Source organism: Calypte anna, chromosome 4A (genome assembly GCF_003957555.1).
Source record: "Calypte anna isolate BGI_N300 chromosome 4A, bCalAnn1_v1.p, whole genome shotgun sequence".
Taxonomy (NCBI): domain Eukaryota; kingdom Metazoa; phylum Chordata; class Aves; order Apodiformes; family Trochilidae; genus Calypte; species Calypte anna.
Window position 1 is genome coordinate 3543586 of NC_044248.1, and position 24189 is coordinate 3567774.

General features: G+C 43.7%; 1 protein-coding gene across 1 annotated transcript in view; it reads left to right on the forward strand.

Moving 5' to 3' along the window:
- The first annotated feature begins 3317 nt into the window (after positions 1-3317).
- Positions 3318-24189, forward strand: part of JAKMIP1 (janus kinase and microtubule interacting protein 1) — an 86064-nt gene continuing 65192 nt past the window's right edge. The window contains exons 1-3 of the mRNA XM_030449674.1: positions 3318-3551; positions 6569-6838; positions 13131-13625. Coding sequence (XP_030305534.1) covers positions 6710-6838; positions 13131-13625 — 624 coding nt within the window. The 5' untranslated portion in view covers positions 3318-3551; positions 6569-6709. The remainder of the gene's footprint in view (positions 3552-6568; positions 6839-13130; positions 13626-24189) is intronic.

The window sequence follows — 24189 nt, forward strand, 5'->3', positions numbered from 1 at the left end:
TTTCATTGCATTCTGCCAGCAGAGCTGCTCATCAAAGATTCTAGTTTATATATATATTATATATATATTTATATATATTACAATATTTATATATATATTTATATATATTATAATCAGAGATGATTTGGATTAAATGTCTCTTATTTAACAGATAATGTCACTCAAACTGCTCAGAATTCCCTTCTTGCTGATGGAAAAGAGAAGGTGCCAAGAGGATTAGGAGCTGGGTGTGGAGAGTCCCAACACAAACTTTCCTGGAGACTTCGCTGCTGTTTCACATCTTCAAGTTCAAACTAAACACAACTTCCTAAGCATCCTGAGGCCAAGAAAAAGGTATTGTGTGTTCCAGTGTGTTGGCTGGGTAGGGAGAGACTAAATCTTAAAGATGGAGACAATGTTAGCACTTTATTAGTTGAAGCTTCAAGTTTGCAGATTTATTTATACTGAGATATATCTTGTAAACCCAACCAGATTCTACAGGCATTAAAACAACCCAAATCTCTGCTAAGTTTTCTTGCTGGAATATGATTTTCTTACACAGAGACTACCTGTTTTCAGTGGATCAACTTCTTGATTATTTTTTTTCTTTATGAATTTAGTAATTAATTTTGCCCATGCCCCACTCAGTGGCTTATATTTGCCATATGCTTTTTAAGCTGACCACTGCCTTACTTCTGCTCTCCCTGTCACCAGGAATAAAAAAAGAAAAGGCTTTAATTCTTTGGTCTTGGTTGGATGCTAAGCTGATTTGACAGCCTTTTCCAACCTTCTGTTGGTGTTCCTGTGTTTCTGGTATTGCCCAGGTCTGGGCATCCAGAGGGCAGCTCCAAATTGCAGAAAAAAAAAACCCCACAGAAATATTTGGGGTGCTTCAAGCACCATCTACAGTGTGGGGAAAAAAAGTGGCATTTTCCTCCTGTTGGAGAGAGATGGGAAGGGTGAACACAGAGCCTGATTCCTGGCTTTTTCATCTCGTAGTCCTGCAATGGAACTGCAGGGATGATGCAGTTATTGGGATCAGAAATCTTAGGAGGATTGGGCAACCTGCCTTTTGTTTCACTGTCCTTACTGACAAGATGCCACTTGCCCCTAGAAATGATATTTTTTTCCTGGAAAGGTGTTGGAAATATAACTGGAGTTGGTCAGAACACTCCAATGCAGAAAGAGAAGGGAAACAGCAGTATCCCAAGAAATCTTTCCTGGTGGATGTTTTGCAGGTCCCAGCTGGAAATTGTTGTCTCTTTGCTGCTCATGATCCTTTATCTTGGATACAGTGCTCAGTGAACACTTAATTTTCATTTTAGGATGGAAGGGTGAAGTGTGACCCTATGGGGAATGACAGCTGTAGAGTGAATGATCATTATTCTTTCATTCTTTGTGAATTTTTCAGTAAAGTGAAAATTGTAGGGTACAGAGAATGCCCTGGGGCCCCTCTGGGTAGTATTTGCTTGGCTTTATTACTCAAGTACAGCTGATAGTTCAATATAGCTTTGATTTTAAGGCTTCAGTGAATTTCATTGCAGTGCAGTCATTATAAAGCAAGCTAAAAAGAGTGAAAAAAGTCTAAAATAACTTGGTATTTATTGGAATTAGCTTAAAAAAAATATGGTGAGTAAATTTGGTTTTGGGGCAACAGATAAAGTACTGTGACTAAATTCTTCTGTAATAGGGAAGGCATTTCAGTGTTTAGTTCTGGCTGGTTTTAACTCTTTATGGTAAATACAGGAGGAGCTTCAGTCTCAGATATAAGATAAAAATTATTTTTAGATAATAGTATTAAGTAGGTGATGCTAATTTTGGAAAGAATTAAGCTGCTGAAGTCTAAACCCAGCTGTTGAATTTTGTAACCTGGCTTTCTGCTCAGGTGAATCTGTTTTGATCTTGAAATACCAAAGGAATGAGATCAGATTCCTTTGGCCTTTTGTCTGTCCTGTCCCTCAGAAAGCGAACAGTTAATCACAGATCACCAAATGGATTCAGAATGAACATTTCCCCTGGAAACAAACTCCCCAAATCAGGAGTCTCAGCATCCAGGGTGCTTTGGGAACTGACTTTATCCTGGGCAAGTTATTCATAAGGAGACTTCCTATTGGGAATAGGAAAAGCTGATTTTATCCCCTCAGCATGGCAGTGTAGACAGAACCATCCATGCAAGAAGGATGCTGCTGTGCCCACCCAGGATTCCTGCAGTGTTGGGCAAGGGGCCAGGCACATTTATTTATTTTTTCTTCACAGAATCACAGAATTTTCAGGGTTGGAAGGGACCTTTTAGATCATCTATCCAACCCTTTGCATGGGCAGGGACACCTCCCACCAGCCCAGGTTGCTCCAAGCCCCATCCAACTTTAAAAACTTCCAGGGATGGGGCTACCACCACCTCTCTGGGCAACCTGTGCCAGCCTCTCACCACCCTCATGGTGAAGCATTTCTTCCTAGCTTCCAATGTCAATCTCCCCTCCTCTAGTTTGAATCCATTCCCTCAGCTCCTATCACTCCCTGACATCCTAAAAAGTCCCTCCCCACCTTTCCTGTAGCCCCTTCAGATCCTGGAAGGCCACAATGAGGTCTCCTTGGAGCCTTCTCCTCTCCAGAGTGAATAACCCCAACTTCTGGTAACAGGTTTTTAACTCAGTGCTTGTTCATCATCCACAGAGAGATTCCCAGGTTCTCTGCAGCCACTGACATGGACATTAAAATATTCTAAACCATTTCTTCATAATTTTTCATAAGGCTCCTTGGAGCTTTCTCCTCTTCAGACTGAACAGCCCCAACTCCCTCAGTGTGTCCTCACAGCAGAGCTGCTCCATAGCCCTCTGAGCATCCTCCTGGCCCTTCCCTGGACAACTTCCACCACATCCATGTCTTTCTTGGAATAGGGGCTCAATGGCTCTTTCTCTGTTTTGCTGACTTGTCATGAAACCTGCCAAAATTGATATTTTTCCCTCTCTCTAAACTGATGTGAATTACATTTAGATAAACTTTGCTTTCACTCACCTGTTTCCTTATTTTTTTTTTCCTTCTTCATAACCTTTGAACACCCCATCTGTGCTGACTAATCCTTTGTACAAATATTACTTATATCCCTGCCATCTGATTTCCAGCTTTATTACTCTTCCAGCACAGAAATGAAGTGCTGTAGTGTGCTGGTGGCTGAATAGTTTCTCATACCTTGGGGTAAGGGATATCTGGAGAGGTGCTGGCAGCATTCCCACACACGTTTTCCTGTTAGATAAGTGTGTGGTTGGTCCTGGGCACATGGAGATAAGGTGGGAGGTGTTTCACTTCATCCTCCAAAAGTCCTCTGCTACGACTTGAATGCTTGCAAGAGGGGTTAAAAAGGAAACTAAAACTTTTGTGAGACCTTGGAAAAACTCTTCCTTACATCAAGTTGTTTGATAATTGAGTGTCACAGCTCCTTTGCTGTTCTGAAGCTCCTGGCCCATTCAGGAATGAGTCTGGATGGGAAATGGAAGGGATGAACCTTGAGAAACCTGGAGTCTCCATGGTGGGCATCCAATAGGTAGCAGTGAGAGACCATGAAGTTGGCTTTGGTGCTGTTAAATTGGCTCTTTCCTTCTTCCAGTTGTCTTTCTGGCTTTTTCTTTGTTTTCCTCTGCTCTTCCATCGAATTATTTTGTAGCTTCCAATAGCCCTGAGTGATGTGTCCTGGGTATTAAATGGCTTTGATAATCTGATTTGATTGTGGCAATATATGTGAGGAGAAAAATGGCATCCTTTATGCATAACTATGTAGAAATGTGGATTTCCAGAGGTTTTGAAAGGCAATCATCACCTCCCCACCTGCAGCTCCTCCTTTCTGAAGGCACCCCAGACACAAATGGTAAAACATGGGTGCTGAGTCCTGGGGGCAAAGGGAATATTCTGCAAGACTGTGGAAGTAGAGAATCTCAGCAGATCACATTTCCTGAGGTGCCATTGGGAAAAAAAAAAAAATAAAAAAATCAGAATCAATTAGTATCTTTGACAGGAACACTGATTGACTTACCCTGGGGATAAATTAATTTGCATCACCTGCTCTGGAACCTTCTGTGCTTAACCCATGTGATGCTGGGATCTACAAAGCAGAGAAGTAACCTCTGCTTAATGGTGTTTAAAAGGATGATGTTACTCTGAGCTCTTTTACCCAAACAATAGTTAAAAATACTTGGAGATTCCTGGGCTTTCCATATAGTTTGGACCTCCAGATACATTATTATCTATAATACATCATTATAGAAATAATATATCACTATAGAATATATAATATATCTATATCTATCTCTCTCTATATATAATAGATATAGATATATAATATAATAATATATCACTATAGAAACCCAGGCCTGTAGGCTGGGAACCTGCAGCCATGAATGTGGAGCTGTTAGTTAACACTACAGATGTTTTTATCCACCCAAAAAAACCCCAAAAAACCAAGTGGCACTTGCAGAACTGTTCCCCTGTAAGGAGCCTGCATTTCCCTAAGCACAAAAGGATTTAAAATAGCTCTCAAAAGCTCCACTGTTACAGAAATAGCTTTACCTCTCTAAGTAGCTAATTAGTGGCTATCAGAAACGTGACTGCTCTGCAGTATCTTTAGAAAATGGTTCTTATAATTGTATTTATATATTTAATTTTTTTTTTCTGTCGGAGAAAAGTATTCTTTTACATCCTGTGGAGATGCTTTTATCCATTCAGTTGTGTTTTATTACACAGAGCTGAGAGCTGGAGCAGGGAATGTAGGTCATCTGAACCTTGTGAGAAAAGTGCCCTGGGCATTGGGAGCTGGGAACATTTTCTTTCCTGCTTGGTTATGCCTGGGTTTGAAACTATCAGATGGGTGAACTGACTTCTGAAGTTCACATTTACTCTTGCCAGGGGGTAAAGAAACAGAATAATTTATTTTAAGCTTCCTAAATATTCCAACTTGTGCTGTGATAAGAATTTACTGATGTCATGAGCATAATCAGGGTTCTCAGTAGCCTGTGATAGGCTCCCCTGTATTGTAAGAGAAATGTTAAAGTAAAATGGAAAAAAAAAACCCCACCAAATTTATTTGGAGGCAAAAGTGTCCAGATAAAAAAACTTCATTTTTTTTTTTTCCCTGTACCTGTTTTGGTATTTCAGCTGAGAGGGCTCATTGAGACCTTCCCTTTCCAAAAATCCTCTTGAAGCTGAGTCATTCAACTCTGAATCAAGCCTGCAATGCTGAATTTTGGATGACACCTTTCTATAATTTTTTTCTTGTTACCATGCTATTTCAGCTTAAATTGATAGAGTGTTAAGTTTGGGAGGAAAAGCATTTGGTGCTAGAAAGCATTTGATGCATTTTTATCTGCTTTGAATTCTCATTTTGAGCAAGGTGTATAATCCTTTGGCTTCTGGTTATCATTCTTTAAAGAAGAAAATAAAATTCCTGTGTTTAGCTGAACTTAAATGGTGTTTGCACCCACCTGGGGTTTTAGGTGGTAACCACTCAGGAGGTGTGTGCTGCCCAGTGCATCTGATTTTCATCCTAATAACAATTTCTCCAATAATTCCCAGGCAGAAGTAGGTTGGAAAGGAGAATATACTGTCTGCAGGCCATTTGGTAGCAATTTTCTTGAAAATATAATACTCCAGGAATGTATTGAAGTAGGAACCTCTCTGCTTTGTTGGTAATTTAACACTGGAAATTATGTGGAGGGTTCAAACGAGCAGGGGATGTGGGTTTGGAAAATCATTCAGCATTGCTCAGTTGTTGCTGAGTTTGTTCTAGGAAAAAAAAAAACCCCACAGAGGAAGCTTCTGTAACTACTCCCTGAGTATGGGATTTCATAGTTATTGGAATTAGGATTCTTTGTCTGATATTGATACTCTCCTTGAATTTTACATAAAGCTGATGTAAATAATTGGATAATTTTAAGCTTAGAGGAATGCTGGGGAATGAAAATGAAGTTAAATACCTTCATGTTTTGAGGAGAGCATTTCAAACAGTATCCACCCTGAATGGATGCAGTCTCTATATGGGATATTTTAAAGACACCCATTTAAAATGCCTTCCAATTTTGTGATGCTTTTCCCACATATTCTGATGCTGTGAGACTCTAATTATGAATAATATGATTAATATTGTAATATTTGGTATTTTCCTATGCATAATACAAGAGTTATTTTATCATCCTATTGATAGAGTGAGCTGGGAAGTGTTTTCTCCTTATTGCAGGAAATAAACTATTCCCATTTGTACCATCAGGAGTCACAGGGAATTTATCACTGTCCCTGTGCTTCTTGGGAATCCTGAGCATGTACCAAGTCATGTCTTGAATAAGATATTAATTCTATTCATCATAACTCTAATTTAGAGTTTTTGATTTCTGTGAGAATTAGATTTCAGTGGATAAGGTCTTTGAATAAAACAATGTAATATTGTGTAAATTCTATCTTTATGACCTATTCCTTTCAAAGTCTGGGGAGTATAAACTGCATTGCATAATGCACCAGAAATCCCATGTGCTTTATGCTGAATGCCAGGCTGCTCCTGCTTCATGCTGCAGCCCTAATGCTCTTCCCACTGCTTTGTTTCTTCCAGGCCACAAGAGAATTCTCCCAGGATGGCAGAGATTGGTGGGGAAGGTTTTCTTGAGCACTTTGTGACTCTTAAATGCTAAAAGCAGCAGGCACTATCTGGCAGCTCAGCGTGGAGCAAAACCTTTAAACTTCCAGGATCATTATGTCCAAGAAAAGTCGTGCCAAGGGGGAGAAGGCTGACATGGAGCTTGAAACTCTGCAAGCTGCTAATGAGGAGCTACGAGCCAAACTAACCAACATCCAGATAGAATTTCAGCAGGAAAAAAGCAAGGTATTTGTCTGTATTTTGGGATCATTCTTCTTAGCAGTAGCATTGTTTGAAAGCAGCAAAGTTTGACTCTCCAAGTGATTTTTTTTTATTAAAATGCGTTGGCCTTAAAAGCAAAACGTGACAAAGTGGTGAAATCGGAGCCACTGATAAACTGAAATTGGTACCAACTACTATAGATCATAGAATCCTAGAATCCTAGAATTGGCTGGGTTGGAAGGGACCTCAGAGATCATCAAGTCCAACCCTTGATCCACTCCCGCTGCAGTTCCCAGCCCATGGCACTCAGTGCCACATCCAGGCTCTTTGGAAAGATCTCCAGACACGGAGAATCCACTACTTCCCTGGGCAGCCCATTCCAATGCCTGATCACCCTCTCCAGAAAGAAATTCTTTCTCATCTCCAACCTAAACCTCCCCTGGCACAACTTGAGACCCTGCCCTCTTGTCTTGCTGAGAGTTGCCTGGGAAAAGAGCCCAACCCCCCCCTGGCTCCAACCTCCTTTCAGGGAGTTGGAGAGAGTGATGAGGTCTCCCCTGAGCCTCCTCTTCTCCAGCCTCAACACCCCCAGCTCCCTCAGCCTCTCTTCATAGGATATTTGCTTAAGTCCCTTCACCAGCCTGGTTGCCCTCCTTTGGACCTGCTCCAGCACCTCAAGCTCCTTCCTGAACTTCCTGAGGGGCCCAGAACTGGACACAGGACTCAAGCTGTGGCCTCCCCAGGGCTGAGCACAGGGGCAGAATCCCTTCCCTGGACCTGCTGGCCACGCTGTTCCTGATCCAGCCCAGGATGCCATTGGCCTTCTTGGCCACCTGGGCACACTGCTGGCTCCTGTTCAGCTTCCTGGCAATCCAGACTCCCAGGTCCCTTTCTGCCACTCTGTGCCCAGCCTGGAGCTCCCCATGGGGTTGTTGTGGCCAAAGTGCAGGACCCGGCACTTGGCCGTGTTGAACCTCATCCCGTTGGGATCAGCCCAACTCTCCAGTCTGTCCAGGTCCCTCTGCAGAGCCCTCCTGCCTTCCAGCTGATCCACACTCCCCCCCAGCTTAGTGTCATCTGAGAATTTGGACTCAATCCCCTCATCTAAATCATCAATGAAGATATTGAACAGAACTGGGCCCAACACTGATCCCTGGGGGACACCACTAGTGACCGGCCGCCATTTTGATGCAGCCCCATTCAGCACCACTCTCTGGGCCCGGCCCTCCAGCCAGTTCCTAACCCAGCACAGGGTGCTCCTGTCCAAGCTGTGGGCTGACAGCTTTTTCAGGAGGATGCTGTGGGAGACGGTGTCAAACGCTTTGCTGAAGTCCAGATAGACCACATCCACAGCCTTCCCCTCATCCACCAGTCGGGTCACCTGATTATAAAGGGGGATCAGGTTGGTCAGACAGGACCTGCCCTTCCTGAACCTGTGCTGGTTGGGTCTAATCCCTTGCCCATCCTGCAGGTGCTGTGTGATTGCACTGAAGATGATAATGTGCAAAAGGAAGGAAATGTCCCCAAACATCATCCAGTCATTGACACTTGAAATCACAGCAATAAATGGCAGCAGCTTGGGGTGAACTCAAGGCATGTGAAGAGTTTGGTGGCTGATCTTAGTACTGGATATTGCAAAAAACCCCATCTTCCAAGTCAAACATCAGCACCACATTTGGAGAATTTCACTTGAAATGCCCATGGAGAATGTGAATTAACTGGAAATGATTGTAGGAATCCTGATTTGAGTTGCTGAGGTTCCATGGGCTGGAGCTCTGAGGTTTTCAGTGATGCAGCTGATCCATCAATGTTTATCTGTCTGGCACATGTTTGAATAATTGAGAGAAAACCTATGAGAAATTGCTCATTTCTGAAGTGCACAGAGGTTTGTAAAGATGAGCTTTTATATATCTCTACAGCAGCTTAAAATATGGGCAAGCCAATAAGGTTATTTCTGTTCCATTACTCTATTAATCTCAATGAGTTCATTTGACTCTGCACAAGAATGGTCTCATTTTTCATAAACTTTTACAAAAGGAAAGAAAAACCCTACATATAATCTTCATAATTGATTTCTTACAGAGGAGAAGGAAGCTATAAAGCTTTCATTCTTGCTTGACTGATACAATAGGTTCAGTGTATACCAGGCAACCACATTTGTGTTGCCTTGGAAATTTCTCATCTTCACAGACTAAAGCAAAAAATCCTATTTATTATGGGTCAGAAGTACTGAGAAGCAAACAGAAAAGTGAGGAGGTTTTTTTTTTTCCTATTCTTTATTCTATTTCTATTCTTTATTCTTTTATTTCTCAACTTCTCCCACTTTTTTTTTTTTTATGTAATGAGAACAAATCATAAAATGAGAGGCACAAACTACATCTGCTGCTTAAAAGCACACCCCATGGAATGTGCTACTGGGTGATAGCATCTAAAATAGAATTAAGGTGCTGATAAATTGTATTTTTTCACTGTAATTTTTAGTGTCTTTGTGCTTCTGTTTTGGAAGACACTTGTGAACTGATGCAACATTACATTTACACTAGTAAACATTTCTTGTGGGTTATTTTGGGTGTAAGTGACCCCGCTCTGAACTAGATGATGTTTTGAGGTCCTTTCCAACCCCTAGATTTCTGGAATATTTTTTTTTTGGTCTTATTTCCTATTTTGTTCTGTATCACTTTATGCAGACATACAGATGTGAATTTTATCATCTTCTAATTGCATTTAAAAGAGCACCTAATTATAGTGCTATCTTAGACAGAAACATGAATTCATTTTGAGTGTGTTTAAGTTACCAGATTCTAAAAAAAAATCTCCAAAATGATTCCATGGATCCTGTCAGGGTTTAACACTGGCCCGGCGATTAAACCGAGTAACAGACGCTCTCTATTAATCTCTCTCTCCTTGATAGAGAAAGGAGAGAGAATAAGGGAGAGAGACTGATGGGTTGGAAACTAAACTACACAACTTTAATGAAACAGGAATGATAAATAGGAAAAATTACTAAATATATACAAATATACAGGAAAATGGATCCCACATTCCTCCCCCCTTTTCCCCAGTAACTCTCACATCACCACCGAGGCTGCAGGGCAGCCCTGGGAAAGTCCAGGCTGGAATCCTGGAGTCAGCAGCAGTTGGGAGCTGGAGGCAGGAACACACAGATATGGGCTGGGATGGATCAGGAGCACAGGCAGAGGAAGGGATGGAATCCTTCCAGGATGCCGGGTGAAGGAAGGGAAGCAGGAAATCAGGAAATCCAGAAGTCTGGCTTGGCCCTCATGATGCCTCAAATTTATCCTGAGTATGAGGTATATGGGATGGAATCCTCTGTTTGGTCAATTCTGGCATCTATCTTGTCTGTTCCTCCCCAAAGGAGGCTGCAGGTGGGACCTCTTTATCCTTCTGGAGGGTAAAAGTTTTCCTCAGAGCTGAGCAGTGTCCTTGGCTCTGCACACCAGGCTCTAGCAGTAACTCTAAACATCAAGTGTTATCAGTCCTAGAAGCACACACTGTCTGAGAAACTTGCTGTTCATTTCAGCAAGTGCAACTACTTACAAGAGACTTAGCTAAAAGTAAAAGTACAAAACATAAAATCACCTTTATCCTGGCCCAAACCAGGACAGATCCCAAGGAGAGTTTTGGCCTGACATGCTTCCAGGTTTAATGCTTTGCCTGTCACAGGGTCAGGTTTCACTTGGATTCAATTAAGAATACAGCTACAAGACCAGGACAGCTGTTATTTAGTTTTGGGTTTAGTTTTGATTTTTAGCTTTTTCCTGCTTACCTGCAAGATATTGAACAGAACTGGGCCCAACACTGATAAACATGCTAAACAGTTTTAGCTCCAGGCTTATGTGAAGCCTCCTCTGAAGTTTGCAGTTTTTTGGGATATGCATCACTGTGGGGCTGCTTTGGGCTTCAGGTGTGTGAGCAGCTGAATGTCAGGTTGGAAGTGACCTCAAGGATCATCTCCTCCAACCCTTCGTATTATTTTTGTGAGACTCAAACTTTCCAAAGTGGGAGAATCCTCCCTTTCCCCTGGGAGACCATTCCAAGGTCTGACTGTCCTCATGGGGAAAAAATTCCCTCTTGTGTTCAATCAGAATCTCCCCAGGAACAACTTGGGGCTGTTGCCTCTTTTGTTCAGACACTTTAAAAAGGGAAGCAGCAGTGATGTTTGGCTTTGCTTTTTCAAGAAGTCATCTTCTGCTTTGTCAACAATCTGGTATCAGTGTGCAGTGATTATTCAAGATTTAATTTAGCAAGGCAGAAAACACCAGGTTTATTTGTGCCCCAATAGGCTCCTTGTCTTTATTTTCCTATTGGTTTCATTTTTTGCTCTGCTTCATGTTCTTATGAACAGAAGAGCTTTCTATTAAAAAAAAAAAAAAGGCTCTAAATTAAAAAAAAAAAGACAAATTGCTTTAAAGTTTAAATTTATTTTGAACCTTAGGCATATGGGGAAATGCCACACTGCTATTTTTGTGCAGTCAGTTGCTCTGGAAGCCAAACACTTCGAGATCTGCTTAGGATGCAGGAGAAAAGGAGAGAGGGAGTGTAGAAAGGACAGAAAAATGTTGATATCTTTCTTTCCCTTTTTATTTTTTTTTCTTTTTCCTAACTCCAGGTTAAGTTTGAGTTGGTTGATTCTCAGAGGTCTTTTTTTTTTTTGAAAATAAGAGGATCAGAGCATCTTCTGAAGGCAAAGTTGAGACTCTGGGAATCCTACAGCCAGTGCTGTGGGTGTGATGAGAATAAATCTCTCATTTTAATGGTCACACTTCAGGAGGAAACTTGGATTCCATGCATGTTCTGTCTGAGGCCTTTGAGCCAAGAGGTCCCATTTTTCCTGAAGTCAACATACAAAAGTGCCTGGTAGATCCAACCTCCTTTCAGTAAACAAAATAATGAAGATTTCTGGGCCTTTTCTGGTATTCCTTCTTTTAATTTATTTTTGTTTTGACTATAAAATCTAAAAGCAAGCAGAAAAGTCTCTAGTTATACCTTCACATTAAATGATAATCTGAATTATTATAGAGCTCTCTGCAGTAATTTGGGACAAATCACAATTCTAGCTTATTTTAGGATAAATTAAGTGCATTTTGTGGCTACAGCCCCCAGCTTTGTACAGCAGGGATGCTGCAAGCTGGGAATATTGTGGCAGGGTCTGACATCCCACTGCAGAGCAGCTGCTTTGTACCATGAAAGACTCTTTGGTGTGGATGTTTGTGTTGCCACTCAAGGCTAAAACACAAATCTTTGAACTCTCTGCCTCTGACTTGTCTTTAGATGAGCAGTACACGTGTAGAGTCCCTGTTGTGGCAGTCACTGGGAAAAGGGACAGCAGAAAGATGTCATTATGCATGGTGAAACACCTTGTAGCCTTTCTGGTGCACTGGAATAGAGAAGAAAGCCTCTTTCTTTTTCCTTTCTTTTTCCTTTCTTTTTCCTTTCTTTTCCTTTCTTTTTCCTTTCTTTTTCCTTTCTTTTCCTTTCCTTTCTTTTCCTTTCTTTTCCTTTCTTCTCTTTTCTTCTCCTTTCTTCTCCTTTCTTCTCCTTTCTTCTCCTTTCTTCTCCTTTCTTTTCCTTTCTTTTCCTTTCTTTTCCTTTCTTTTCCTTTCTTTTCCTTTCTTTTCCTTTCTTTTCCTTTCTTTTCCTTTCTTTTCCTTTCTTTTCCTTTCTTTTCCTTTCTTTTCCTTTCTTTTCCCCTCTTCCCCCTCACTCCCTCTCCCCCCTCATTCCCTCTCCCCCCTCATTCCCTCTCCCCCCTCATTCCCTCTCCCCCCTTATTCCCTTTCCTTTCTTTTTTCCCCCTTTCCTTCTAGGAAGGAAAATGAGGAAGTTTTCTACCATTTCCTTCCCAACATAACTAAAAATTATTTTCTATGTATCATCTGATTTGTGGGGTTTTTTTTTGGGGGGGGGGGTTTGAGGATGAGAATAGTTTGGGGTGGCTGAGGTAAGAGAGAAGTGGTGGAGGAGTTAAGGAGCGAAGTAGAAGGGGTACTGCTCAATTTTTTTTTTTCATTAATCTATGTATTTTAAAATTTTTTATTTTATTATTATTTTATTACCCAAAACTGTCAGAACTTGTCATCAAAAGCCCATTTTCCTCAGCAGATTCCTGCCAGACACTCATGGCCTTCTTCTGGTTCTCCAGTCACGTACTGGAGAGAGATGCGTCAGGGATGTCATCTTTGTGATGTTTTAAATAAGTTTTAGAAAATATTCCTCCTTGAATACTTTAAAAAGGGTGTTAGCAGTCCTTAATTAGGTTTTTTTTGTATTTGTTTGTTTTTTTATGATATTCCAGGTGGGCAAACTGAGGGAGAAAATCCAGGAGGTGAAGCAGGAAAGGGAGCAGGAGCAGCACAAGCACACCGCCTACGTTTCCGAACTGAAAGCCAAACTCCACGAGGAAAAAACCAAGGAACTCCAGAGCCTCAGGGAGCTCCTGATCCGGCAGCACGAGCAGGAGGTGGCCAGGATGGTGAAAATTAAAGATGGGGAAATCCAACGTTTGCAATCCACAGTCAACGTCCTGCGGGACGGGGCGGCGGACAAAGTGAAGACGGCTCTGCTGAGCGAGGCCAAGGAGGAGGCCCGCAAGGCTTTTGATGCTGAGAGGCTGAAGCTGCAGCAGGAGGTGTTGGAGCTGAAATCTGGGAAAAAACAGCTGGAAGAGGCTCTGAACAACGTCATGCAGGCGGATAAGATGAAGGCGGCCGACCTGCGCACGGCCTATCAGGCCCACCAGGAGGAGATCCACAGAATAAAGCGGGAATGCGAGAGAGAGATCCGCAGGCTGGTGAGTCCATCAAGGGAAGAAATCTTTATTAGAGTGTGTTTATTAGACTGTGTTGTTGTGTGTGTCCCCAACCAGCAAGCCACTCTTTTGCAGTGCTGGCTTTCATCAGGGGTTGTTACAGAAGGTCACTGCTTCTGCTGCTTTCTCTTCCTTAGAATCATAGAATCATAGAATCCTTGGGGTTGGAAGGGACCTCGAAAGATCATCTAGTCCAACCCCCCCTGCCAGAGCAGGGCCACCTAGAGCACTTCGCATAGGAACGTGTCCAGGCGGGTTTTGAATGTCTCCAGTGAAGGAGACTCCACGACCCCCCTGGGCAGCCTGTTCCAGGGCTCTGTCACCCTTACAGGAAAAAAATTCCCTCGAATATTCAACTTGAACCTCCTGTGCTCCAATTTACACCCATTACCCCTTGTCCTATCACTGGTCACCACTGAGAAGAGCCTAACTCCATCTCCTTGACACTCACCCCTTACATATTTGAAAACATTGATGAGGTCACCCCTCAGCCTCCTTTTCTCCAAACTAAAGAGACCCAGCTCCCTCAGCCTTTCCTCATAAGGGAGATGTTCCACTCCCTTAATCATCTTAGTAGCTCTGCGCTGGACTCTTTCAAGCACTTCCCTGTCCTTCTTGAACTGAGGGGCCCAGAACTGGACACAATACTCCAGGTGCGGCCTCACCAATGCAGAATAGAGGGGGAGGAGAACCTCTCTTGACCTACTAACCACACCTTTCTAATGCACCCCAGGATGCCATTGGCCTTCTTGGCCACAAGGGCACATTGCTGGCTCATGGTCATCCTCTTGTCTACCAGGACCCCCAGGTCTCTTTCACCTACACTGCTCTCCAGCAGGTCAGCCCCCAACCTATACTGGGACACCGTGTTGTTCTTCCCCAAATGCAAAACTGTACACTTCCCCTTGTTGAACTTCATCATGTTTCTCCCTGCCCAACTCTCCAGCCTGTCTAAGTCTCTCTGAATGGCAGCACAGCCTTCTGGTGTGTCAGCCACTCCTCCCAGCTTAGTGTCATCAGCAAACTTGCTGAGGGTACACTCTATACCCTCATCCAAGTCATTGATGAAGATATTGAACAACACCGGTCCCAGTACCGACCCCTGAGGGACTCCACTTGCCTTACAGCAAAGGTGAACCTGGTCTCCATCGCCAGTCCAGCTCCATCCAAAGCTTTATGTCCCACCAGATAGATTATGAGTGAACCAAGACAAGTATCACAGAATCATAGAATTTTCAGGCTTGGATAGGACCTTAAAGCTCATCCCAACCCCCCTGCATGGGCAGGGACACCTCCCACCAGCCCAGGTTGCTCCAAGCCCCATCCAACCTGGACTTGGACACTGCCAGGGATGGAGCAGCCACAGCTTCCCTGGAAAACCTGTGCTTGAACTTCAGAGTTATTCTGGAGGTTTAATGTGGCAGTGAATGCAGACTGACACCTGCACACAATAATTGCTTGTGGAGAGAGAAGGTTTAGGTTTCTGAAGGAAGAGCAGTGTTTCTAGTTGAGCCTCATCACACCATTTATAGTTACTATGGGATGAGTCTGGCTTTATAGTTCCCTCTGGAAAGGATTCAGTGTTGAATTTTTAAGTAAAATTCTGTCAAATCAGAAGGCTGGCAGTATTTTTGCCCTATGAATTCTTCAGCCAACCATCCTGCTTCTGAAGACCATACAGAAGAATAATGTAAAATCTCAGCCCCATCCAACCTGGACTCGGACACTGCCAGGGATGGGGCTTCCATCACCTCCCTGGGAAACCTGGGACAATATTTCACCACCCTCATGGTGAAGAACTTCTTCCTAATATCTAGTCTAAATCTACCTTACTCTAGTTTGAAACCATTCCCCCCTGGTAATCTCAACAGATCAAAGAAATAGACTTTCCCTTTCCCACTTTACATTTCCTTACAAGGTCCCATTGATCAAAACAGGCAATGCAAGAACACCTTGGTGAGATTGCAAAATGAACTTTTAAGAGACTTTTTTAATTTATATTGGACCAATCAAGTGTGCTCCACTAAGATGCTTTTGATTCTTCTGCCATCATTATCCTGGTCACTTGATTGTCCTTCTGAATGTCCTTGCTTTGGTTGTCCTTGTTGTCCTTTTTAATGTTTTAAAGTTTGTGGGGTGTTCTGCTGTTGCAGCAGCAAAGTTAAGGCCTAGGACAGAAGGTTTTCTTCATGAACCCTAGATCTTCAGCACAGATGGCAAATTATGCTGTTTGTATAAAATGCAAAAAAAAACCCAAAAACAACACTATTTCCCAACAGTGGGTGCCCCAAATATTCCATATTCTGCAGCTTTGTAAAAGGTAAAGAATCTATGGGCTGCTCACAGCAGTTCATCAACAAAGGCAGACGACACTAAGCTGGGGGGGAGTGTGGATCAGCTGGAAGGCAGGAGGGCTCTGCAGAGGGACCTGGACAGACTGGAGAGTTGGGCTGATCCCAACGGGATGAGGTTCAACACGGCCAAGTGCCGGGTCCTGCACTTTGGCCACAACAACCCCATGGGGAGCTCCAGGCTGGGCACAGAGTGGCAGAAAGGGACCTGGGAGTCTGGATTGCCAGGAAGCTGAAGAGGAGCCAGCAGTGTGCCCAGGTGGCCAAGAAGGCCAATGGCATCCTGGGCTGGCTCAGGAAGAGCGTGGCCAGCAGGTCCAGGGAAGGGATTCTGCCCCTGTGCTCAGCCCTGGGGAGGCCACAGCTTGAGTCCTGTGTCCAGTTCTGGGCCCCTCAGGAAGTTCAGGAAGGAGCTTGAGGTGCTGGAGCAGGTGCAGAGAAGAGCAAGGAGGCTGTGAAGGGATCCAGCAGAATTGCTGTGAGGAAGGGCTGAGGGAGCTGAGGGTGTTGAGGCTGGAGAAGAGGAGGCTCAGGGGAGACCTCATCACTCTCTCCAACTCCCTGAAAGGAGGTTGGAGCCAGGGGGGGTTGGGCTCTTTTCCCAGGCAACTCTCAGCAAGACAAGAGGGCAGGGTCTCAAGTTGTGCCAGGGGAGGTTTAGGTTGGAGATTCGAAAGAATTTCTTTCTGGAGAGGGTGATCAGGCATTGGAATGGGCTGCCCAGGGAAGTAGTGGATTCTCCGTGTCTGGAGATCTTTCCAAAGAGCCTGGATGTGGCACTGAGTGCCATGGGCTGGGAACTGCAGCAGGAGTGGATCAAGGGTTGGACTTGATGATCTCTGAGGTCCCTTCCAACCCAGCCAATTCTACGATTCTATGAAACACCACTTCTGTCTGGCACCAGGATATTTCCCATTTACATATGTATATTTGATGGTCTAAACTAGCAGAACAATAACTGTGCAAATCTATAACTTCAGTAAACATAGTATTTATCATATTTAAAGAAGTTCAGACATCAAAGGGAAGGAAACATCACTTGTCTTAAGAAAAATATTTCTCACTTTGTGTTTACAGAGGTATGCCTTCTTATTTCTTGTATTCCCTAGGAAACAGCATGGTGAGGGCAAGTTACAAATGTGTAATATCTGTCTAATGGTGTTAATTTTCTGTCTGAGACAAGGAAGGCTTTTAATGGAGTTAATATTCAAATAAATTGGAGGCTGATCAAGTCTCCAGGGCATCATTTCCGTGATTAATTAAAGGCCACTGCAGAGACTGAGAGCATGAGGGTTTGTAAGCAGAGTCTGACAGATTTTCTTCCATATTGTGGCTGTAGAATTTGAAAGCCCTGACCAGAAATTACATTTTAAAAAGTCTGAAAGAGAAGGTTGCTGTGTGCTGTGTGTTGTGCTCCTTTCCCAGAGGAAAATTTGATCCTCAAAAATCCTATTTTTATCCTCAAAACCAAAAAATAACAAGGTGAGGCAGCTCAGATTCTTCTATCCCAAATTATCCCAGCAAACACACCTATGCCATGGCTTTTTTTGGGAGGGAGGGGGTATTGTAAAGGAACCCTTTTACTCTTTCAAGAGTGGCTGCTTTCAGCCTCCTGCAGTCTGAACAATTCACTCAGAATTATAATTGGAGCCTTCCTGGGCATCCCTTACTCTGTACATCTAAAAAGGGGAACTTGGGTTGGGAGATAATTCCTTTTATCTGTTCCCAGCCCCTGAGGAAGCCTGGTGCCAATCTTCTGGGCTTTTGGGAGCATTTCACATCTTCCCCCTCAGGGGAGCTCCAAAGAAAAAAATACCAGGAGCTTGATGTTGCCTTGTAGTGCCTCAGCTCATAGAGTGGATTTCAGCTTTTTTCCCTTAAATTGCATGGTTTGTTTTCCTGAAAGAGAAGTGTTTCTTCTAGGCATTCAGAACAATTTCAGAAGGTTTTCTTGCACTCTTTAAATCTGGGTCGAGGTTAAAAAAAATGCTGCAGAGCTTCTGGATGCTGCTCCCTTCCTCTGAGGAGAGGAAGGGGGATTATGGAATCAGATCATCAGGATATTTCCCTCCCCCCTCTTTTTAATTAGTGCAAGAGAAGCTTCAGTTTCAGATTAACCATATCAGCTGCAGATTTGGGATGCTCTGTTGGTTTAGTTCTTATCCTGGTGGGATGAGATGGCAAGGATGTGGCAGGCAGTGTTGTTAATATTAGCTCTGTTCTGTAACTTGGCACCAGTTAATGTGATTTTTTTTTTTTTTTTTTTTAATGTGTGATGCATTTAATGGCAGTATTAAGAGATCAGCATCTTTGGTATTAACAGCCTGCATGGGCTGGTCATCCTGTCATTTAAATTCAGAGGGAGTTATTCAGGCTTCAGTGTCTGATTGCCTTGTCAGACTTGGCTGATGGATTATTTGTTTTAGATCACAGGTTAGTTTTGCAGGTGTATTTTTATGTAGATCTTGCAGCTACACCACCCAAACAATCAGTATTTCTACAGCTGCTTATAATACTCATGCCTAATGTGTGTAAAAATTCTGTATTTTGGCTTCCTGGAAAAGAACTAAAATAGTGAGAAAGGAGTAAAGCCAAATCCTTTTGCTGTGAATATGTGGAGACACTGACACTGTGTGCCAGGCTTGTATTGTACTAACCTCAGTCTTTCAAAAATATCATTACTCAATTTTGAAATTGTCTTCACAGTTTTAAATTGACAAAAAAAACCTCAATGCAAAAAGAGGTTTCAATTCTCAGATGACACCAAGCTGGGGGGGAGTGTGGATCAGCTGGAAGGCAGGAGGGCTCTGCAGAGGGACCTGGACAGACTGGAGAGTTGGGCTGATCCCAACGGGATGAGGTTCAACACGGCCAAGTGCCGGGTCCTGCACTTTGGCCACAACAACCCCATGGGGAGCTCCAGGCTGGGCACAGAGTGGCAGAAAGGGACCTGGGAGTCTGGATTGCCAGGAAGCTGAACAGGAGCCAGCAGTGTGCCCAGGTGGCCAAGAAGGCCAATGGCATCCTGGCCTGGCTCAGGAAGAGCGTGGCCAGCAGGTCCAGGGAAGGGATTCTGCCCCTGTGCTCAGCCCTGGGGAGGCCACAGCTTGAGTCCTGTGTCCAGTTCTGGGCCCCTCAGTTTAAGAAGGATGTAGAGGTCCTGGAACAGGTCCAAAGGAGGGCAACCAGGCTGGTGAAGGGATCCAGCAGAATTCCTGTGAGGAAGGGCTGAGAGAGCTGGGGGTGTTCAGCCTGAAGAAGAGGAGGCTCAGGGGAGACCTCATTGCTGTCTACAACTCCCTGAAAGGAGGCTGTAGCGAGGTGGGAACTGGACTCTTTTCACAGATGACCTTCAACAAGACAAGAGGACACAGTCTTAAGTTGTGCCAGGGGAGGTTTAGGTTAGATATTAGAAAGAATTTCTTCACGGAGAGGGTGATCAGGCTATGGAATGGACTGCCCGGTGAGGTGGTAGATTCTCCGTCCCTGGAGACATTTAAAAAAAGACTGGATGTGGCACTCAGTGCCATGGTCTAGCAACTGCTCCGGTGGGTCAAGGGTTGGACTCGATGATCTCTGAGGTCCCTTCCAACCCGGCTAATTCTATGATTCTATGATTCTAAGATTGCAGGGGGTGATCCCAGTGCCTAATAAAGGGGAAGTAAAAGAGCTATTTGGCAAAAAACTACAGGATATATTTCTCTGGGTGGCATCAAGTTACACTGAATTTGTCAAGTTCCTGTGATTGATTTGATGGAGCAGTCATAGGTGTTTTTATTAATTTAAAGAATGCTTGTGGAAAGGGTTTTCCCCCCTTGTCTTTTAAAGAGAATTTATTCTTGCTGTATATATGCATCAATATAATGTTCTGGCAGCTAAGACTGGATATAAAAGTAGTTAGTAACAAGGTGGGGGTTTTGAAAGTAAAGAAACAACTTGGATAATAATGTAAAAAAAGGAATAACAGGGTTTTCTTTTGTTTTTTCCAGGTAATATTTTCAGAATAGTTGAGTCAGAACAGTGGCATTGTGTGAAAACTCTGCTGATTTTGCCATTTTAAGGCAGGAAAATTTGTATTTCAGGTTCCACTCAGCAGTTGGGGTGATGCAGGGATCTTTTTGCCTCTGAAAATCCTGGTGGCAGAGAGGACATTTGGCTGCTGGTGAGGCCACTCCAGGTCCCTCTGAGCTAAGCAAAGAAGGATGGGCCATGGTTCTCTTCCCCCTTGCAGTGGCATTTTGTATCCTGAGCAAAACCTTCAATTTTGAGCCTGGAAAGCTTGAGTTTGGAATCATCCAAGTGTGTCAGTCCTGCTGTAGGCTGCTCCTTAGCCTGGATCTCCCAGGCAGCTGCTGCTATCAGGTTTGTAGCTGCTGCTCTGGATTTTGCCATCTGTCTGACACACGTGTTTCAGCTGCATTCCAAGGCTGAGCTTGGATCTCCTGCAAAGACCCTGCCACCACCTCCCAGCATTTTACAACTGCAAATAATATTTTATTTTCCATCCTCTGGAGATGCCAGGGCAGCTTGCTTGGGCCTGAATCAAGCAGATCTTGTCAAAAGTTGGTTGCAGTGCAAGCTCAGCATTTTGGGGTTATTCTTATTTTTTCTTTCTCAAGTGTTATAGTAGCCAGGCCATTTGCACATCTCTTTACAAAGTAGAGTGCTATTAAAAACCTGCAGCAGTTCTGAGTGACTTGCAGTGTTTCAGCTGCATTCCAAGGCTGAGCTGATCTCCTGCAAAGACCCTGCCACCACCTCCCACCATTTTACAACTGCAAAGAATATTTTATTTTCCATCCTCTGGAGATGCCAGGGCAGCTTGCTTGGGCCTGAATCAAGCAGATCTAGTTAAAAGTTGGTTGCAGTGCAAGCTCAGCATTTTGGGGTTATTCCTTTTTTTTTTTTTTTTTCAAGTTTTACAGTATCCAGGCCATTTGCACATCTCTTTACAAAATGCAGAGTGCTATTAAAAACCTGCAGAAGTTCTGTGGGATTTGCAGTCTTTCAGCTGCATTCCAAGGCTGAGCTTGGATCTCCTGCAAAGACCCTGCCACCACCTCCCAGTATTTTACAACTGCAAAGAATATTTTATTTCCCATCCTCTGGAGATGCCAGGGCAGCTTGCTATGCCTGAATCAAGCAGATCTAGTTAAAAGTTGGTTGCAGTGCAAGCTCAGCATTTTAGGGTTATTCCTTTTTTTTTTTTTTTTTTTCAAGTTTTACAGTAGCCAGGCCATTTGCACATCTCTTTACAAAGTAGAGTGCTATTAAAAACCTGCAGAAGTTCTGAGTCACTTGCAGTGTTTCAGCTGCATTCCAAGGCTGAGCTTGGATCTCCTGCAAAGACCCTGCCACCACCTCCCAGCATTTTACAACTGCAAATAATATTTTATTTCCCATCCTCTGGAGATGCCAGGGCAGCTTGCTTGGGCCTGAATCAAGCAGATCTAGTTAAAAGTTGGTTGCAGCTCAGCATTTTATGGTTATTCCTTTTTTTTTTTTTCCCAAGTGTTATAGTAGCCAGGCCATTTGCACATCTCTTTACAAAATAGAGAGTGCTATTAAAAACCTGCAGAAGTTCTGTGGGATTTGGCACCTGGACAAAAGTCTCTAAGTCTGGATTATTTAGTTTCTTCTGTATTTTGACCTTTTGACTACTCCTAGAGCTCTTGTAACACTTGTGAACACTTGTAATAGGTAACAGAGATCCAAGAATAAGAGTTCAGCTGTAGTACTGTGAAGTGCTTTTGAGAAAGATGTCAGAAACCAGTCAGTAACTTGTGAGATTTTCTTCCCCATATGGTGATCCTTCTATAATTTAATACATGCCTTATCTGTGAGATTTGCACACTTAAAATCTGTGGGGAAAAACCATTGGAAGAAAATACTGCCTCTTGGCTTAGGAAAACGATGCCTGAAATTAAAATTAACTCCTATCTACCTGTGTTTCTGACCCTTTCTCCTTGACTGGAAGGCTGGAATGTTTTCTTCCTCTTTCCCTAAGGTTCCTAAATAAGCAGCAGACATTTATATAAATGGGACATCATGTCTGGTGTAAAGAGTGCTGTGTACAGCTCAGGAAGATTTTAATTCCTCCCTCCAGGTGGGCTCTCAGCTGGGGATTTTGTTGTTAGGTCTTGGTGTCACTTGATAATAGATGTAAAGATCTGTCAGTTCCATTTAGTTCTATCTTGAGCTGTTTATTTGAGCAGCATCTCCTTTTTGTAACCAGCAATCCTCTGAAGATATTCCTCTTTCCAGGGTCAAGCATTTGATTTAAAGATGAATTAATTTATTTCTGGGGGAAAAGCACCACAGAATTTTGTTCTGCAGTTGGCCAGGAGATAACTTTGGGAAGGATGGGTGAAGAGGAAGGTCTTGCACTTGGCAATGCAGCAGCTGCTTTTTTCCACTTTGAAAACTGAGAATCTCAGTGCCTTGCTGGAGCTGGTGTTTAATTCCCTGGGGATTTCTCTTTCAGCTTTGTAAGAGGCTAAAGTTCCCCCAAAGGTCTCTGACTTTTCTTTCACTGCAGCTATTGAAGTCTGGGATAATTGGCAGGGTTTTTTTGGTTTGTTTTTTTTTTTCCAGTAGCTGGCTTGGTTCTCTTTCATGCTTGAGAAATATTATTCAAACACTTATTTTTGCTCCTTTTCTTAGCTGTTAGGAGGCAGGCAGATACCTGTGCTTAGGGAACTGTGTCATTTTGACAGAGGCTTTAAATATCAGCTCTTCATTCATCTAATGTCAGTAATTGCTGTATTCAGCACCTAACATCTGACACCACAAACCCCATTAATTCAGAACTGATACTTTAGGAAGCTGTCATTTTAAGCAAGAACTCCAAAGTTATGTTCTCCAAGGTGATTTCTCAATAATTGCCTGCCATGGCTGCTTGTGGATCAGCTTATTTTCTTTAAAATCCTCTTTCAAAGGATATTTCTGCTATTTTTCTTCTTAAAGCAGGTTATTGAAGCTGTGTCCTAACGTCACATTGGCTCCACTGTCTCCCTTTTTGTGCTTAATTCCATAGGGAAAAACATGGCTGTTCTACAATGCTTCCAAATCCATGTGAAATGTAGATAGTTCCTCTGACCCTGTTGTATTCTATAGCTGCAAAAAGTCCCCAAATCTGATTCAAACAGGATACATTCAAAACCAGAGCAGCCACTTGGGAGGGATTTCCACAATATATTGGATTTATCATGATAGCTGTGAACCCAGAGCATGGATTGGGCTCTCAGGGTGTTAAATCTGTTGGAAGAAAGTTGGTCTGTCCCTTTTGTGTGGTGGTGAGGGGGCTCAAATGAAGTGAAATATAAAGAATATAGAAAATTAGTGGTAATTACTGCAGTCAGTGCTCAGTTTCCACCCGTTCTTGTCCCACAGGTCACCTGATCATAAAAGGAGATCAGGTTGGTCAGACAGGACCTGCCCTTCCTAACCCCGTGCTGGCTGGGTCTAATCCCTTGCCCATCCTGCAGGTGCTGTGTGATTGCACTGAGGATGATCTGCTCCATAACCCTGCCAGGCACTGAGGTCAGGCTGACGGGCCTGTAGTTTCCCGGGTCCTCCTTCCGGCCCTTTTTGTGGATTGGCGTGACATTCGCCAACTTCCAATCATCTGGGATGTCCCCAGTGAGCCAGGACTGTTGGTAGACCCTGTGCTGGGTTAGGAACTGGCTGGAGGGCCGGGCCCAGAGAGTGGTGCTGAACGGGGCTGCATCAAAATGGCGGCCGGTCACTAGTGGTGTCCCCCAGGGATCAGTGTTGGGCCCAGTGCTGTTTAATATCTTTATCGACGACTTAGACGAAGGGATTGAGTCCATCATCAGCAAATTCACAGATGACACCAAGCTGGGAGGAAGTGTGGATCAGCTGGAAGGCAGGAGGGCTCTGCAGAGGGACCTGGACAGACTGGAGAGTTGGGCTGATCCCAACGGGATGAGGTTCAACACAGCCAAGTGCCGGGTCCTGCACTTTGGCCACAACAACCCCATGGGGAGCTCCAGGCTGGGCACAGAGTGGCAGAAAGGGAGCTGGGAGTCTGGATTGCCAGGAAGCTGAACAGGAGCCAGCAGTGTGCCCAGGTGGCCAAGAAGGCCAATGGCATCCTGGGCTGGCTCAGGAAGAGCGTGGCCAGCAGGTCCAGGGAAGGGATTCTGCCCCTGTGCTCAGCCCTGGGGAGGCCA